This window comes from Jaculus jaculus, chromosome X, assembly GCF_020740685.1.
Source record: "Jaculus jaculus isolate mJacJac1 chromosome X, mJacJac1.mat.Y.cur, whole genome shotgun sequence".
NCBI classification, from domain to species: domain Eukaryota; kingdom Metazoa; phylum Chordata; class Mammalia; order Rodentia; family Dipodidae; genus Jaculus; species Jaculus jaculus.
In genome coordinates, this window is record NC_059125.1 from 3,313,547 (window position 1) to 3,332,141 (window position 18,595).

General features: G+C 40.2%; 1 protein-coding gene across 1 annotated transcript in view; it reads left to right on the top strand.

Moving 5' to 3' along the window:
• The window catches only part of Map3k15 (mitogen-activated protein kinase kinase kinase 15), a 147,754-nt gene that overhangs the window by 76,782 nt on the left and 52,377 nt on the right, over window positions 1-18,595 (top strand). The window contains exons 8-10 of the mRNA XM_045140440.1: window positions 11,520-11,690; window positions 15,111-15,223; window positions 15,445-15,604. Coding sequence (XP_044996375.1) covers window positions 11,520-11,690; window positions 15,111-15,223; window positions 15,445-15,604 — 444 coding nt within the window. The remainder of the gene's footprint in view (window positions 1-11,519; window positions 11,691-15,110; window positions 15,224-15,444; window positions 15,605-18,595) is intronic.

Below are 18,595 nucleotides of genomic sequence, written 5' to 3' on the forward strand. Positions count from 1 at the left end.
GTGTTTTGTTTTAGTGGTGTATTGTTGGGGGCGGGCTTATGGGTGTTATAGTCAGTGTCCCTATGCCAGTGTTTGATACACTCTCCTCTTCCTGTTGTCCACCTTACGTGGGCCAGGGAGTGATGTGTACCCTCTGCTTATGCCATCGTTTTCCCCTGCCATCATGGAGCTTTCTCTTGAGCCTGTAAGCCAATATAAACCTCTTTTTTCGCCACAAGCTGTTTTTGGTTGGGTGATTTCTACCAGCAATGTGAATCTGACTGCAACAATCTTCTTGACCAGGCAAACCCCTGCCACCTTAGTATTGTTGACTCATGTATTCAGCAAGGTAAAAGCTATAACAGCCCCACGTTGTCAGTTGCTTGCTACATGGAAAGTATATTTTCATTCCCCAGGTATCCATTGCATTGCAGATAAATCCCAGGTGAGCAGTCTCTTCTTCAGGTCATGATTTGACAGTCTAGTCTCCATCTTGGGGTTCTGTTCCTTCTTAGAATCTCAGAGCTCCTTTCAGTCACATGATAAGAAAAGGGAAAACAGGGCTGGAGAGAAGGTTCAGAGGTTAAAGGTCCTTGCTTGCAAAGCCTCATGGCCTGGGATTGATTCTACGGTACCCATGTAAAGCCAGATGCACAAAGTGACACAGGCCTCTAGAGTTCACTTGCAGTGGCATGAGGCCCTGCTGTTCCTATACTCTCTTTGTCTGTTTCTCTCAAATAAATGAAGAAAAATAGTTTTAAAAACAGAAAAAAAGAAAACTGTGAATTGCAAAGGAAGCTTTGTGTATGTGTTTTGAGCCCCTTTATTGAAATATGATACACATACTATACAGTTCATCCATTTAAAATGGCAATCAAAGGGCTGAAGAGATGGCTTGGTGGTTAAGGCATTTGCCTGCAAAGCCAAAGGACCCAGGTTAGATTATCCAGGAACCATGTTAGCCAGATGCACGAGTTCGTTTGCAGTGGCTGGAGGCCTTGGCATGCCCATTCTCTCTCTCTTCCTCTTCCTCTGTCAAGTAAATAAATAAATAAAATATATTTTTTAAAAAAGACATTGATACCTTAGATGGGTGTGGTGTCGCACGCCTTTAATCCCAGCACTTGGGAGGCAGAGGTAGGAGGATTGTCATGAGTTCGAGGCCCCTCTGAGAATACAGAGTGAATTCCAGGTCAGCCTGGGCTAGAGCGAGACCCTACCTCAAGATGGAAATTAATTTTTACAACATTCATATCACCTCCCAAATAAACCTACATATTACTCACTTTCCTTTCTTGTTTCATACAATCTATCTAAAGGGTAAGCTGTTAATTAGTAATTCCTTCAAGTTTCCTCATCTCACTTTCAAGCCTTAGAAAATCACTAGTCTTTTTCTCTTGTCTCTACTGCTTTCCCTTTCCTAGCCATTTTCTATAAATGTAATTATATAATATATAATGTTTCTTGTGTAGCTTCTCACAAAGCATAATGTTTTCAGCATTCATCCATGTTGTGGCATGTATTGATAACTTCATTTTTAATTCTTCCTAATGTGCTTAACATTCCATAGATAGCATCTTATTTATCATTTCATCTGTTGGTAGATAGTTGGTTTATTTATAGTTTTTGCCCATCCTATGGAGGCTTGTATGAGCCTTATAGGAAATAATGTTCATTACTCTTCTACATATCCCATCGGCCCAAATTAAGTCTCATGGTCTCATATAACTGCAAGGGAAGTTGTGAAATGGGGTCTGGCTGAGCACATAGGAAGAAAAGGAAATGAGCTGTGGTGAACCATCCCAAATAAGGAGTAGGGACTAACTGCATCAGTCAGTGTGGAGATCCCTGGTAACATGTCACAGATCAAGACCAAGTGTTCAGGGAGAAATATGTTTCAAGTCCTGCTGCCTTTGTGTAAATGAGGAAGTGAGTCCGCAAAATATCCAGCTTTGCTGCAGGACCTGCTGGGTCACTAAGCAGCCAGCCTTCACACACAGTGCTTTATGATTCTCAGAAGAGTGAGAAAAGTTGGGGTGATGAGAACATGGGCAGAATGATTTTATAGTGCTTCTTGCCCTATGATGTACCTAGGACCTATTTATAGAGAAAAGAAACCCGGTCTGTGTTTCTTTTTAGTTTCTTTAGTTCATGAAAACACAGGTTGCCACTAATTGTTCGCTTCTCTTCTGTAAATACAAGGCATCTGGCCAGGGGAGGGCACCTGCTTTCTTGTGGCAGGTGTATATCTGTCAGTGTCCAGTCAGGAAACAGAAACCACTCTTATGTATTTAAAATAGAGGAAACTGAACACAGGAAGTTGATTACATAAGCAATGGAAGAGTTGAGGAGCCAAATAGAAACCCATGAGACAGCACAAAACTTAGCAGCAGCACAAAGTTACCACCACCCTTTGGCCTGAGGGGTCAAGGAAAGAGGTAATCTTATCAAAAGCCAGAAATTACTTCCCAGGGTTACCTGGAACCATCCTGAAGCAGCCTTCTGGGAGGTCAGTCTACAGATGAAACCCAGATGCTACTAAACCATAATCAAAAAAAGGAGGGAGAAAGTTAAATGGTCTTTGTTTCATTTCCATCTCTCCATCCCAAAATGTAAACTTTTAAGTGTATAATTTATTAAGTGTGGCCAACTAAACTACCAACAGCATGAGATAGAATAGTTTAATACGGGTTGGAGAGATGGCTTAGTGGTTAAGCACTTGCTTGGGAAGCCTCAGGACCCCAGTTCAAGGCTCGATTCCCCAGGACCCATGTTAGCTAGATGCACAAGGGGGCGCACACGGCTGGAGTTCATTTGCAGTGGCTGGAAGCCCTGGCACGCCCATTCTCTCCCTCCCTCCCTCTCTCTCTCTCTGCCTCGTTCTCTCTCTGTCAAAAATAAAAATAAAATTAAAAATAAAGAATAGTTTAATCCCAGAAAGTTCTTTTGTAGCCCTTCTTAGTCCCTTTCCCTGCCACCCAGCTCCAATCTGGAAAATTTTGATTGTTTTTTGTTCTAGTTTCCCAGTTCTTTTTTGTAGCACCCAAACTGGTGTATGCCCCTTTACTGATATTTTTTCTCACTACTTGTCTTGCACTTGTGTTTTAGAATTTCCATTTTTCTCATGAAATATTTCTCATCTCTGCCTTTATTCTCTCTATTCCCTTTCTTTGCTTCTTCTTCCCCACTTTTCCTCCCTTTTTTCCATCTTTTTTTTGAGGTAGGGTTTCACTCTAGTTCAGGCTGACCTGGAATTCACTATGTAATGAGTCTCAGGGTGGCCTCAAACTCACAGCAATCCTCCTACCTCTGCCTCCTGAGTGCTGGGATTAAAGGTGTGTGCTACCACGCCCAGCTTGCTTTTTATAATTTTTGTTTTATTTATTATAGAGAGACAAGGAGGGAGAGGGAAGGATGCATATGCCAGAGCCTCTAGCCACTGCAAACAAACTCCAGACGCATGTGCCACCTTGTGCATCTGGCTTACATGGGTCCTGGGGAATCAAACCTGGGTCCTTTGGCTTCAGAGGCAAGTGCCTTAACTGCTAAGCCATCTCTCCAGCCCCACATTTCTATATAGACAGTATCTCATGATTGGTTTTAAGTTCTTCTATTGGAATGTTTTGTTCTAAGACAGGATCTCACACTTACACTGGTCTGAAACTCACTATGTAGCCTAGACTGGCATCAGATTCATGGCAGTCTTCCTGCCTCAGCTGCCTAAGTAAATGTAAAATTATGGGCACAAGCCTCTATACCCCTTTCAAGTTCTTGTCTGCTAATTTCAGTAGACTCATTTCTGGGTCATTTCACCTGGTTATTCTGTATCTTGATTATTGAGTCACAGTTTCTTGCTTCTCTACACATCTAATTTTATGGTACCTTGGATATTTTACTGAAAAGAATGGGGTATTTTTCTTTAAATTCTTTTTAATATATTTATTTATTTGAGAGATAAAGAAGTGGTGGGGGGAGGGCGTGCCAGGCCCTCCAGCCACTGCAGATGAACTCTAGATGCATGTGCCCCCTTGTGCGTCTGTCTTACGTGGGTCCTGGAGAGTCAAACTGAGATCCTTTGGCTTTGCAGGCAAATACCTTAACCTCTAAGCCATCTCTCCAGCCCTATTTTTTCTTTGTTTTACTGTGAATATTTAAGCCTTTACCTAGGCCTGGTGATTGGTTTTTCAAGGTAGGGTTTCACGCTAGGCCAGGCTGACCTGGAATTTACTATGTTGTCTCAGGGTGGTCTCAAACTCTCAGCGATCCTCCTTCCTCTGCCTCCCAAGTGCTGGGATTAAAGGCGTGCACCACCACACCTGACTATTTATGACTTTTAAACACTTCTCCTAGAAAATAGCTGGACTGGTAGTGGACTGTATTTTTCATTTGATTCCATTCCCTTGTTATTAGCCCAATTCCCGCCATCCTGTTCCTATGCTGTCTTTTCTGACTTGTCAATATTTGAACAAGAATGGTAGGGGACTGCTGTTTCTGATGTCTCTGGATTCAGTCCTTGCAGGGCTTGGAATCCAGTTGCTGTGATAATGCTTGTGGTAGCTTTTGGTTTCTGAGCTTCTCTTTCACTGTGTCTTTCTTGGTCAAACTCAGGTGGTGGGTTATGGTGCAAGAAAATTGTTGGGTTGAGTGATGTGATTTTGCTTTGGCATGATTCCATATTTCATTTTCTTTTATTGCCCCATGCTGTTGTCTAAACATTAGCTGGTTTGCTCCTTGTCTTATAAAAGCTTTTATTAGCTAAGGCTCTCTCCTTCAGTCATCTACTTAGACCAGGTAAGCAAATATGAACACTGTTAAAGCTGTAGAATATCAGTTTATCAGGGCTTCCTTTCTTTTAGTCAGTATTATTTTTGTGTTGTCTGTGTTACTATTCTGCCACTTCCTAAACAGAAGCATAAATTTCTTACAATACTGGGCAGATCCAGGACAAAGTGTGTTTCTAGAAAGAATGCTGGTCTTATGTGATAGCTTGCTTTAAGCGAGTTAATGCTCAGGGCTGGCTTAAAAGAAAAGTTTATCAAATCTAATCTGTCACCATATGAACTTCTTCTTATGGACACACGGGGTATAGAGAAGTTGGACGGTCAGACAGGATGGCTAGTGGCATATCAGGGCTTGGGCTCATTCTAACCCTGTGAGGTGGACAAAGTCAATTCTATTTTTCAGATGAAAGACTGAGGCACTGAATGGGGAAAAGGATTTGCTCAGCATTCATGTGGATAGCAAACTATGTAAAAACAATAAGAATCTGACACTAGATGATTCCTGGTCCAGAGTTTTGTTTATATTCCATCTATTTTGTTACATAAAACAGATTACATGAGACTGAGGAGATGGCTCAGTGGCTAAAGGCACTTGCTTACAAAGTCTGTAGGTCAGTTTGATTCCTCAGCAACCACGCAAAGCTGGACACAAAGTGGTGCATGTGTCTCTCATCGCAAATCGCCTATGACAGTGGGAGGCAGAGCCAGGAGAATTCGAAGCTCATGGGCCAGTGAGACTGACATTTGTTTTGCAGTGGCAAGAAAAGAAGGTGGAAGAAGCACACAGACATTTGGAGGTTATCCTCTCACCTCCCTCATGCCTATATGCATACAGTTCATATACAAACACACATGCAAATAAATATATAAAAGTAAAATAGATTGCACATTCTTTTAAAAATGTTCATTTGTTTATTAGTGAGCAAAGCTGGGGGAGGGAACAAGATTGAGAGTGAGATACAGAGGAAGAATGAGAATGAATATGAATGGACATACCAAAGCTACAAATACTCTAGATACATATGCCATGCTGTGCAGTTGGCTTTATGTGCGTACTAGGGAATTGAACCCCGGCTAGCAGGCTTTGCAAGCAAGCACCTTTAACCACTCTCTAGCCCCTAAAGAAACTGAAAAGAGCCGGGCGTGGTGGTGCACGCCTTTAATCCCAGCACTCGGGAGGCAGAGGTAGGAGGATCACCGTGAGTTCGAGGCCTCCCTGAGACTACAGAGTTAATTCCAGGTCAGCCTGGACCAGCGTAAGACCCTACCTCGAAAAACCAAAAAAAAAAAAAAAGAAAAAAAGAAACTGAAAAGAACATTTAAAACAGTTGTTTCTCATAGCTCTAATCCCACTAGTATCACAGAAGTAACCTCTTAATTAGGTGTATATCATTTGAGACAAATTTATATGCACTTAACATGCTGTTAAAATATGTCATGTTGTGTGTGTGTGTGCATGAGTGCGTGTGTATGTGTTTGATAACAGACCATTCTGGAATTGTTCTGTTATTCTTTTCACTTAGCAGTTGTGGTGGTTTGAATAGAATAGATGGCCCACAATATATTCAGTTGTTTGTTTGTAGTTTGCATCTGCTGTCTACCTGGCTAGAGACAATGTCACTGGGTGGATCTTAAGTTGTGGTTATGGGTTTCAGATTTCAATCTAAAGATATGCAAAGTGTGCTTAGCTGGAGTTCCTGAAGTGTGCTGTGGCTTTTGACCTTTAGGCTTGTGCTTCTCTCTCTTCGCTTGGACCTGTGAAAGCAGGCCAGCTTCTTCTGCCATTATGGAACTTCCCCTGGATCTGTAAGCTTCAATAAATATTCCTTCCTCCATAACTGTGCCTGGTCTGGAAGTTCATCTCAGCGAACCTGAATCTGTCTGCTACAGCAGTCAATGCTTGGAGATCTTTCTGTGTCAGTACATAATGTTCTGCTAAATTTGTTACATATTTAATAGGAATTTATTGAACACCTACTGTGTGCTAGCCCCAATTCTGTGTATTGGGGCTTAGCAGTAAATAGACCAAAAAAGAAATCTCAGCCTGTTGGAGGGATTTTAACAAAGGGAGAGCCAAGGGCTGGAGAGATGGCTTAGCAGTTAAGGCACTTGCCTGTGAAGCCTAAGGACCCAGGCTCAATTCTCCAGGTCCCACGTTAGCCAGATGTACATCATGGCACATGCATCTGGAGTTTGTTTGCAGTGGCTAGAGGCCCTGGTGTGCCCATTCTCTCTGTCTCTGTCTCTCTGTCTCTCTCTCTCTCTGTCTGTCTCTCTCTCTCTCTCTCTCTTACCCCCTCTGTCCCTTTCTATCTAATAAATAAATAAAATGATAAAAAAATTTTAAAAATAGGAAGAGGCAATAAAAAACAAGTAACATTATAAAAGCCAGCAACGGTGGTGCCAGTGAGCAAGGATTTAGAGCTAGGTGCACAAAGAAGACCTCACTCACTAGAAAGTGACAGAGAGCAAGGTCATAAAGAAGCAGTGAGGAAGAATGCCATGTAAATATATGAGGAAGGACATTCTGGGTAGAGGGATTAGTACATGGAAAAGCAAGGAAGCTTGCATAGTGGTGGTAGAATATGTAGGTCATAGCACAAAGTTAGGAGGAAGAAATAGTGGCACCAGATCTTAGAACTCCTTGTAGACAATTTAAAAATGATGCTTGTTCTAAACTAGGGACCCCTGGAAAATAATAATTATTACTGCTAATGATAAATAATTGTTGTTTGAGACAGAATCTCACTAGTCCTGACTGGCATTGAACTCTGTCACTCCTACTGCCTTAGCCGCCTGAATATTGGAATAACAGCCATTCACCAACACAACGAGATTGTCCCTAGAGTTTTGATTGGTTGTCACCTGACCTGAAAGTGTAGTAGGATTACTGACTTCTGTGTTGAGACATAAGGGATAAAATAGTGACAGTGGCTTGAGCCAAGGTCTTGATAGTAGGAAACGTGAGCAGTCACCCAGTTTCAGATGTGGTTTGAAACAAAAGCCAACAACATCTACTGAATTAACAAATGATTTAAGTGGAAATCAAGTATGACTCCAACATTTTCATCCTGAATAGCAGTAATAATAGACTGATCATTAAAAAGATGGGGAAGGGTAGAATAAGTTCATGTTTGATAATAAGATCAAGTGACATGTTAAGTTTGAGGCATGAAGGCATTTGAAGGAGATGCTGGGAAGACAGTTGGATATATGAATCTGGAGTTTAGGGGAAAGGTATGGGCCAGAAATAGAAATTTTATAGCCATCAAAATATACTTGGCTTGATGGGCTGGAGAGATGGCTTAGCAGTTAAGGCATTTGCCTGTAAAGCCAGAAATACCAGGTTCGATTCCCCAGGACCCACGTAAGCTGGATGCGCAAGGGGCAGATGGGTCTGGAGTTTGTTTGCAGTGGCTAGAGGCCCTGACATGCCTATTCTCTCTCTATCTCTTCTATCTCTTTGCTTGCAAATAAATAAGTAAATAAAATTAAATATAGACAGATAGATGGATGGCTTGAAAGATCATGGTACTAGATGATACCACTAAAGACTCTGTGCCCTTAGCATCAAAGAGGATAAGTTCAGGGGCTGTTTTGGGGGCCACTCAAATTTTAAAATTTAGAAAGATGAGTAAGACCAAGAAAATCTGGCTGCAATGGGAGGAAAATCAGGTGAATATGAGTAAATATGATACCTTGCTAATCAAATGAAGGAAAAAGGCACACAGTTGTCGAATGAGCACTTAAGCCAAATGCACGCATAGGTCAAATGCATGTGTGCGTGGGTCAAACAGGACAAGGACTGTGAATTGTTCTATGGATTTAGCAATGTTGTAGTCCTATGGAATCAGAATTTGAAGGGTAAGAGTTTCATCTTTGGAGATTCACATTTAATTGGTCTGGGGTGTACTCTGGACACTAGGGCTTTTAAACATCCCTGGGTATTTCTAGTAAGGTTCAGATGTAATGTCATCCTTTCTTTCTCTGCAGTGTAAAATGGCCTTATTGACTGAAACAGATGCTGTTGAGTAAACGCTGAAGTGTTTATCTATAGACTTCCTTTTTGGTGCCTTGGGATCTGAAAGTGATAAGCAGATCTGAAAGCTGATTATTAACTACAAAGGGATCAGCTATTTAGCACTTGTCATAAAGTAACTTTTAGGCTGAAAATCCCTTTGCTTTCCATTTTTTCAGGTGCTTGATTTTTGTTTTGTGTATATTCAAAAGACCTTTTGTTTTCAAATTAATGAAATTCTTGAAGGGAAATATTGATGTAACTAGTCAAAACAACCTGAAGCATCAATAATTAAACATTCAGGTGAGTTAAGTACATTCTTGCAGAAACCTGAGTATTTTTCACCTCAAAAGTTGTCTCATAACAGGTAAAGAAATTTTGTACCTCAAAATTTTAATCTCTTTTCTACTCTTGCCATAGACATTAGAAGTTATTTAAATGTTTTAGTAAATTTGAGTTGGGTTCATATCTGGTAGCTCTTTAAAAATTAAAGAAAATCATGATAGGCTGTACATGGTATGCTGCTTAGATTCTACATGACAAAGAGAGGAAAAAAACTAAACATTTAAATAGGAGCAAAGTAGAAAATGGAAAAAGTCAGAGTCAAAATACAGGCTTAATTATTACAGGCTCCAAGAAGGATGCCAAATATCTAGATTAGCTATTCTTAACCTGGGTTGAGTTCCAACAAGAAAATTAAGGCCTAATGCTCTATGGCATCCATTGTATGAGATGAATGAGTTTCTTTTATGTGTGTAAAATGGGACTACCAATTTACCATCCTTGGGGAAATTAAGAAAATAGTCATTCAAATAATGAAATAATTTTCTCCAGGGCATAATTCTATTGAGGACCTAGGTGAGAAAGGCAATTTGGGTACTAATGTTTCTTCTTGGTGTAGTAGGTTTTTGAAGCAAATGTCTTCAGGAAAGAAAACATAAAAACGCTTCTTAAAATTAGTGAGAAATTGAGAATAATTTCTTGGTTGATTTATTAAAAATAAAGCTGGAAATGGTAGCTCACACCAATAATTTCAGCATTCAGGAGGCTGAGACAGGAGGAGCACCACTGCAAAATGAAAGCCAGTCTGGGCTGTAGAGTGATTCAGATCACCTTTCACTACAGACTGAGACCTTGTCTCTGAAACAGTAAAGATTCACTAGAATAGTTATTAACAAAATCAAACACTGCTCCTTGTGTAAATCCCAGTAATAGTTTTATAAAGAGTTTAATGTGTTTCCTTCCTGGACTAATATTTCAATTTAGTTTACCACTTTTACGGATTTATTATTTTGTATAGTTACATATAGATCCACTCTTTTCTACGGAATGGTACAGTCAGTGTTCCATAGCTTGGTTGTTATACACATGTCTACTTCTTCTGTTAATGGACATTTGCATCATCTCTAATTCCTCACTGTTATAAGCAATACCATAACAAGTATCTTGTTCAAAAATTTCTTGAAAAAATGAATATTCTAAAAAATGAATTGGAATTGTTAACTCAAGATGAGCACCTTTTTCATTTTTTATTTTTATGTAAAAATTTTAAAAAGCAGTATGGAACCCTGTGATTATTGACAGGGTTCTCCATAGACACAGCTGAATAGTATATATAGAAAAAGATCTTGGTCATGATGGCACATGCCTATAATTCCAGTACTCTGGTGACAAAGGCAGAAAGATCACTGTGAGTTTAAGGACAGCCTGGTATACATAGCAAATTTCAGGCCAGTGAGACCTACATAGCGAGACAATGTCTAAAAAGGAGGGGAAGGATGGGAAGAGAAATACAAAAAGATTTATTAAAGTTGGCTCATGTGTATGGATGCTGAGAAATCCCATGAAAGGTGTGCCACTTGTGTAATTCCTGGAATCGGAAAGCCTAGGACCAGGAACTTCAGTATCTGAGGGCAGGAGAAGATGGATGTCCCAGCTCAAAGGCAGGGATATTGTATCTACCCTTTCCCACTTTTTTGCTATACTTGGGCCTCAGTGTGTTAGATGGTGCCAGTTAGCATCGAAGAGGGTAAGTTTCCTTTACTCACTCATTAACCCAAATGTTAATCCTAACCAGACACCCTCAGAAATAATGTTGTTACCAACTCTTTGGGCATCTATTAGCCTAGTTAAATTGACACATACAACTATTATTATAGTGAGCCCCCATGTACCCCTTATTCACTTAGATAATTATCATTGCATGAGAAGTTTGTCTCTCTTTCACCCTCACTCCCTTTCACCTTCACTCCCTTGTACTCCAACACTAGATTTATTATAAAGCCAAACCTTCCATTTTACCTATAGGTATTCCAAAGTTAAGGAAACACTTAGGAAACAATTATGGCTATGGTATTGTACCTAAAATTAATATTTCCTCAGTGTCAGTGTTCATATTTTTCCAGTTTTTCTTTTTTTTTTAACAGTGTGCTTAACTGAATCATTGTCCAGACATAGTCTACACATGGCCCTTAGGAGACATGATTCTTAAGTCTTTTTACTATATTGCTTTCTCTTACTTTTTCTTCATATTTGTTAAAGATGAAATGAAGAAGAGACTGAATATAGTTGCATGAGATTTTCTGGTACAGATCTTAAGCAGTTGTTATATTTGAAAAGGATCTAGGAAATCTTATTTAGAATATTTTCCCTCACAGACATTCTTTCAGCAGAACAAATGCATGTATTTGTTCTTTAGTTCTGATTTGGATGTTCAGGATCTCATAGCATATATCTTTTAGGAGAAATAGCACAGGTGACCGTAAGAAGGCTCTTCAGATCATGCTTCAAGTTCTACAGAGCTGTGACCACCCAGCCCCTGACATGTTCTGCCTGTGTGGGAGGATCTACAAGGACATTTTCCTGGATTCAGACTGTGAAGATGTTGTGAGCCGTGACAGCGCCATTGAGTGGTAAGCAGTGTGTACAGCTCTGCAAAGAACAGAATCGGGAGGCAGAGGTAGGAGGATCATCGAATTCAAGGGTTCCCTGAGACTACATGGTTAATTCCAGGTCAGCCTGGGCCAGAATGAGACCCTACCTCGAAAAACCACACACACACACACACACACAAAAAAAAAATCCACACACAAAGAACAGAATCACATAGGCTGAGCAGCAAAGTCTTTTCACTAAAGCATGTGTGTACCTATCTGCTGGCAGTGGACAAAATTGCAATAATATGGCCTAGGAATTTTCAGATTCCATGTTCTGAGAAAAAGCCACGAAAAACAAGGTTTACTGCTGTTTACATTTATCCTATTTATAAGACAGGAATGAGGCTCAGCAACTCTGTCCCAGTTACCTCTTCCAGAATACTGTCTAATACCAACATTGAGCATTCTCTTCCTGTGAGCTGTTCGTGCTTCCCTCCCTCCATCCAGAAAATGTTTAGTGAGCATTATTTTGTGCTAGACAGGGGATGCAGATACAGCAGACATGAATCCCTGCTCTTAGGGACCTTGCGTTGCTAGTGAGGGAAGTCAGACAAGAGGGAAATGTGAAATGAGTAGGATGCCAGCTGATGGTGAGGATTATGGGGGAAAGTTAAGTAGATAGGGGAGAAGGAGAGTTGGGAGGGAAGTCTGTGATTTTCTTTGCTTTGTTTTAAGATTCTGGAGATCAAACTTAGAGTTTTACACATGCTAGGTAAGTTTTCTACTGCTGAGTTATGTAGCCCCTGGTCTGTGATTTTAAATAGGGTGGTTAGTGAGGTGGGTTTAACTAATGACAGTTACTACCTCATGTGGAGGTAGCAATGGAGCAGGCTTCACAGATTACTATGGAGAAGGTGTTCCTGGCACAGGGAATAGCAAAAGTAAAGATGCATGCTAGACATAGTCAGGGATGGTGAGGCATACACAAAGGAAAAACAATAGGAAATGAGAGGGTAGAATGATTCTTTGACTCTGTGTGGGAAGGTACATTATAGAGGGTTCTGAGCAGAGGACCAACCAGGTCTGACATGCATTCTAATGTGAGTACAGAGAATGTATCTTAGGTAATGTCCCTGCTATGGTCTTCTATATAACAACTTTAAAAGTTAGTGGTTTCAGCCGGGCATGGTGGTGCATGCCTTTAATCCCAGCACTAGGGAGGCAGAGGTAGGAGGATCGCCATGAGTTCAAGGCCACCCTGAGAATACATAGTGAATTCCAGGTCAGATTTTATTCCCCAGTACACCGTAAACCTGATGCACAAGGTGGCACATGTGTCTGGAGTTTGTTTGCAATGGCTAGAGGCCCTTGTGTGTGCATTCTCTCTCTCTCTCTCTCTCTCTCTGCCTTTCTTTCTTTCTTTCTTTCTTCTTTCTTTCTTTCTTTCTTTCTTTCTTTCTTTCTTCCTTCTTTCCTTCCTTCCTCCCTCTCTCTCTCTCTCTCTCTCTCTCTCTCTCTCTCTCTCTCTCTCATATAAATAAATTAAATATATTTAAAAAAATCAGAGTCTTTGATTGAAATTCAAAATGCTCTGAAATTTTTTTCCAACCTACCTCTATTCCTGTTACCCACTACCTGGTGTATGTTTACCTGAGCTGGAGTTCCTTGGAACCTCCCATCTCTGCTCCTGCCACTTTCTATGCCAAGAGTCCCTCTCCAAATAACTTGCATTTGTGACCATCTTCCTGCTATACATTGCAAGGGATATGTGGTGATTTTATTCAGGTGTCCCCCATAAACTTAGGTGTTCTGAATGCTAGGTTCCCACCTGATGGAGATTTGGGAATTAATGCCTCCTGGAGGCAGTGTATTATTAGGGGTGTTAGAGCCAGTGTCCCCTTGCCAGTGTTTGGAGCACTCTCCTGTTGCTATTGTCTACCTTATGTGGGCCAGGGGGTGATGTCCACCCTCTGCTCATGCCATCGTTTTCCCCTGCCATCATGGAGCATTCCCCTTGAGTCTTTAAGCCAAAATAAACTCTCCCCCCGCAATGCAAACCTAACTGTAATAGGATATGTCTTCTGTGAGTGCCTCTAGATGTGAATTTATGTGGTTTTAAGGATACTTCTCATATTCTTACTTATACTTTAGTGTATTTACTCTGTCATTTGTATATACAAAGGACATATATGTGGAATTTTTGTTTGAAATGCAGTATCTCTGTTTAGCCTGGCTGGCCTGTAACTTACTGTGTAGCCCAGGCTGGTCTCAAACTGGAATCCTCCTACCCCAGTTTGCTGAGTGATGGGATTACAGGGAAGTGGCACCATGGCTAGCTCTAAATTATACATGAATTATCGCCTCTGCAATAGTATAGATTCTTGGATTACAGAGATTTTGCATTTTATTTTATTTTTTATTTATTTATTTGAGAGAGAGAGAGAGAGAGAGAGAGAGAGAGAATGAATGTATATATATGGGTGCACCAGGGCCTCCAGCTGCTGCAAATTAACTCCAGACACATGTGCTACTTGTGTGGCTGGCTTACATGGGTCCTGGGGAATCAAACCTGAGTCCTTTGGCTTTGTAGGCAAACACCTTAAGCACTAAGCCATCTTTCCAGCCCAGAGACTTTGCATTTTTATTTAATACCTAGTACTCCCTGATGTACTGTGTTGTAGAGAGGAGTGACATTATTTCAAAAAGAAGTTAATGTTTGATAAAGGTAAAACAGTGAGCCATGTTCCCATTTATATCACCAAGAATTTAATCCATAGGTCAAGAAATCACTGCCTGTGGCTCCTTCAAGAAAGTCAGGAGTTTCTCTCCGTCTACTCCTGGAGATAGTGGTAGGTATAGGAGCAAATGTGGTTTAATCTTCTGATTATGGTATATTTTCTGTGGCTGACACCTTGGAGAACATCTAACCTAGAACCTATGAGAGTATGGAGCATGCAGCCCAGGGACATAGGTGTCTACTCCAAGGTCACAGGAATGGTTACTGTTAAATCTGGGTCTATTATCCTTACTAGAGTTCAGATAGTTCCTGTCCTTGAGTGAGACCTGTTTAACTTACGGAGAAGAAACCCTCTCTGTTCTCTTTTCAGGAGAACTGATTTTGAGACCTAGCCCAGGCTGGGCTTGAACTCAGGACAGTCTTCCTGCCACAGCCTTTCAAGCACAGGGATTAAGGCATGAACTACAAAACCAAGCTTTTGTATTACAGTATTTTCAAAATGTATTTGATAGCTTTATGCAGCTGTTCATCAGGATACAGGGAGAGACTTGTAAAATAATACAGTAGAATAATATTTCTGTTTACAATGGTAGTATGGTGGTGTACATAGCTGCCTTCCAATGATATTTTTACCAGATAGTGGTTTTTACTATATCTATGCATTATTGTTCTAATACAATAAGATCATATAATAGAATTTGGTGGTTCTGTGGTTATAGGTATCGCAAAGGATTTGAACTCCAGTCATCTCTTTATTCTGGAATTAACCTTGCAGTTTTGCTGTTAGTTGCTGGACAACAGTTTGAAACTTCCATGGAACTAAGGAAAATAGGTAAAGCTGTTTATTACTACAGATCTTGATGCTTAAGTTACACAAGTTTAACATGAAAAATTACATTCAAATAACTAGTATTACTTCTCAAAAACAACCATTAATTTCTGACAAATGTCTGAGACAGCAACCAAAATAAAATGCTTGCTTGTCTGCAATCAAAAGGCTTGCATAATAAGGCAGAAACTGGAAATTGACTATCTAATACTTGAATTCTTAAGGTGTCCGACTGAATAGCTTGTTGGGAAGAAAAGGGAGCCTGGAGAAAATGAACAATTACTGGGATGTAGGTCAGTTCTTCACTGTGAGCATGTTGGCCAGTGATGTTGGAAAGGCTGTACAGGCAGCAGAAAAGTTGTTCAAATTGAAACCTCCAGTCTGGTAAGTTCCATCTATACTTTGTCATTACCTGTCTCCATTTCTGAACTTACAGAGACTAGAAACACGCAAGAGTCACAACCAGTTTCTCCTTCTGAATTCTTCATTAAAACAGCTAAGATAGATATAACAGCACTCCAAACAAACTCCAGATACAAGCAGCAGTTTGTACATCTGGTTTCATGTGGCTACTGGAGAATTGAATCTGGGTCACCATGCTTTGCAAACAGATGCCTTTAACCACTGAGTAATCTTCCCAGGCTAAAATTTATTTTTAAAAAATTATTTTATATTTGAGAGAGAGTATGAGGAAGAGTCAGATATATAGAGAGAATGGACATGTCAGGATCTCCAGCCACTGTAAATGAACTTCAGATGCCTGTGCCACCTTATGCCTCTGTCTTATGTGGGTTCTGGGGAGTTGAATCTGGGTCCTTAGGCTTTGCAGGCAAGTGCCTTAACCACTGAGCCATTTCTCTAGCCCCGCCCCCCCCACTTGAATTTTAATGATCTATGTCACTACTACTTCTTACTTTCCAGTTTAGTGGATCATTTGGATTCCTGAGGTGTGAATCTCTTCAATCACATTTAATTTGACCCCATTTTCTTTCCAATATGTGACACCTAAAATCTGGCTTTCAAGTCATATCAACATTTTGGAAGTTCTCTGAGGCTGAATGAACACAGCCAGGCTAGGCCTCCAGCCTTCCTAGAATAGCTGATATGTGTAGCATCCTAATCTTAAGGTGTATTGCTTTGTCGGGACAGATAGTAATGTGTCCATAGAGAAGAGACACAGGGATTGACTCTTGCCATTATATCAGTACCTGGGTTGACTTACAGTATTGTATTTCTTGTTAGGTGTCCCCAGTCTCTGAGACCACCTGGAGATTTAGGATTTACTGGAAGGATTCACAGAACTCTGAAATGCTGTTTTATTCAGTTATGGATTCTTATAATGAAAGTGCACAGGTTAAATATTGATGGCAAAGGTATATGGGGCAGAGTCTAAAAGAGAACATGTATAAGCTTTTAGTTGTCACCTCCCAGTCGAATCATGCACAAACTGTGCAATTCTCCCAGCATATGTAATATCAGGCATAAATTATTGCTAGCCATGAAAGCTTACTGAATCTTGATGCACAGATTTAAAAATATATTTTATTTATTTATTTATTTATTTATTTGAAAGAGAGAAAGGGGCAGAGAGAGAGAGAGAAAGAGAATGGGCACACCAGGGCCTCCAGCCACTGCAAACGAACTCCAGATGCATGCACCCCCTTGGGCATCTGGCTTACGTGGGTCCTGGAGAATCGAACCAAGGCCCTTTGGCATTGAAAGCAAATGCCTTAACTGCTAAGCCATCTCTCCAGCCTGATGCACAAATTTTTTTTTAATTAGAGGTGAATTACATAGGCACAGAATGTTCATGTGGTTCTTAATACTGTAGATCCACCCTCTACAGTGCTCAAACTGATAGGGTGTGTGGCCCAAGGCCTCCACTGTGAACCAGCATGGCCTCTAAGGCCCCTGGAAAACACTCTTAGCAGACAGAATATGCTAAGGGCTTAGAAAAATGTCTTAGCATCCAAGCAAGAGCCAGCACTACCCTGAGTCCTAAACTAAAGACAACCAAAAGAGAAAACGACAGACCAATTTCTCTGATGAACTTAGATGTGACAAGTCTCTGCAAGATTATTGCAAACAGAATTCACAATAATACTAAGGAGATTATCTGTCATGACCAAATGGGATTCATGTTGGGGCTGCAGGGATGACTCAATGTACACAAACCAATAAGTGTAATATACCACATAAACTTAAGGATATATATCACATGGTCATCTCAGTTGATGAAAAAAGGCATTTGACTAAGTCAAACTTGTCTTCATGATGAAAATCTTGGAGAAAACTAGACTAGATTGAACAAACCAGAAAATCAGAAAGGGCATGTTTGACAGATCCACAGCTAGCATTATGTTAAATGGAGAAAAGCTGAGACCATTTCTTTTGAAATCAGGAATGAGACAAGGATGCCTACTCTTGCCACTTCTATTCAATATTATGTTGGACATCCTAGCTAGAGTAATAAGATTAGACATAATAGGAATAAACAATGAAAGGAAGAGTCATATTATCCTTATTTGCAGATGACATGATTCTATACTTAAAAGACCCAATAGAATTACAAAAATGACCCTCCTAAAGTTAATACTTTCAGTAAAGCTGCAGGGTATAAAATCACACAAAATCAGTTGTTTTCATATATATTAGTAATGAACTTAGAGAAAGACATCAAGGAAAAAATTCCATTCATAGTAGTTACCAAACACCTAAGAATAAACCTAACAAAAAATGTGAAAGATCTCTACTGTAAAAATGTCAAGACATTAAAAAATGAAACTAAAGAGGGTAACACATGATGGAAATATTGTCCATGCTCCTGGATTGGCAGAATTAACAGTGTGAAAATGGCTATTCTATAAAAAGGAACCTTGAGCCGAGTGTGGTGGTGCATGCCTTTAATCCCAGCACTTGGGAGCAGAGGCAGGAGCATAGCCCAGAGTTCAAGGCCATCCTAAGACTATATCGTGAATTTCAGGTCAGCCTGGGCTAGAATGAGACCCTACCTTGAAAAACAAAAACAAAAACAAGCAAAAAAAAGTAACCTACAGATGCAACACCATTTCCATCAAAATGCCAGTGATGTTCCTCACTAAGGTAGTAAAAATAATCCAGGAATTTGTGTGGAACCACCAAAGACCACAAATAGCCAGAGAAATCCTAAAGAGAACACAGCTAAAAGTATCACAATACCTATTGTCAAATTATGTACAGGGCAATAGTGATAAAGATAGCATGGTAGTGGCACCAAAACAGGCTTACAAACCAATGGAACAAAATAGAGGACCCAGAAGTTAATCCATACTGCTATGGCCACCAAATATTTGACAAACAGGTCAAAAATATTCAGAGGGAAAAAAGACAGTTTAT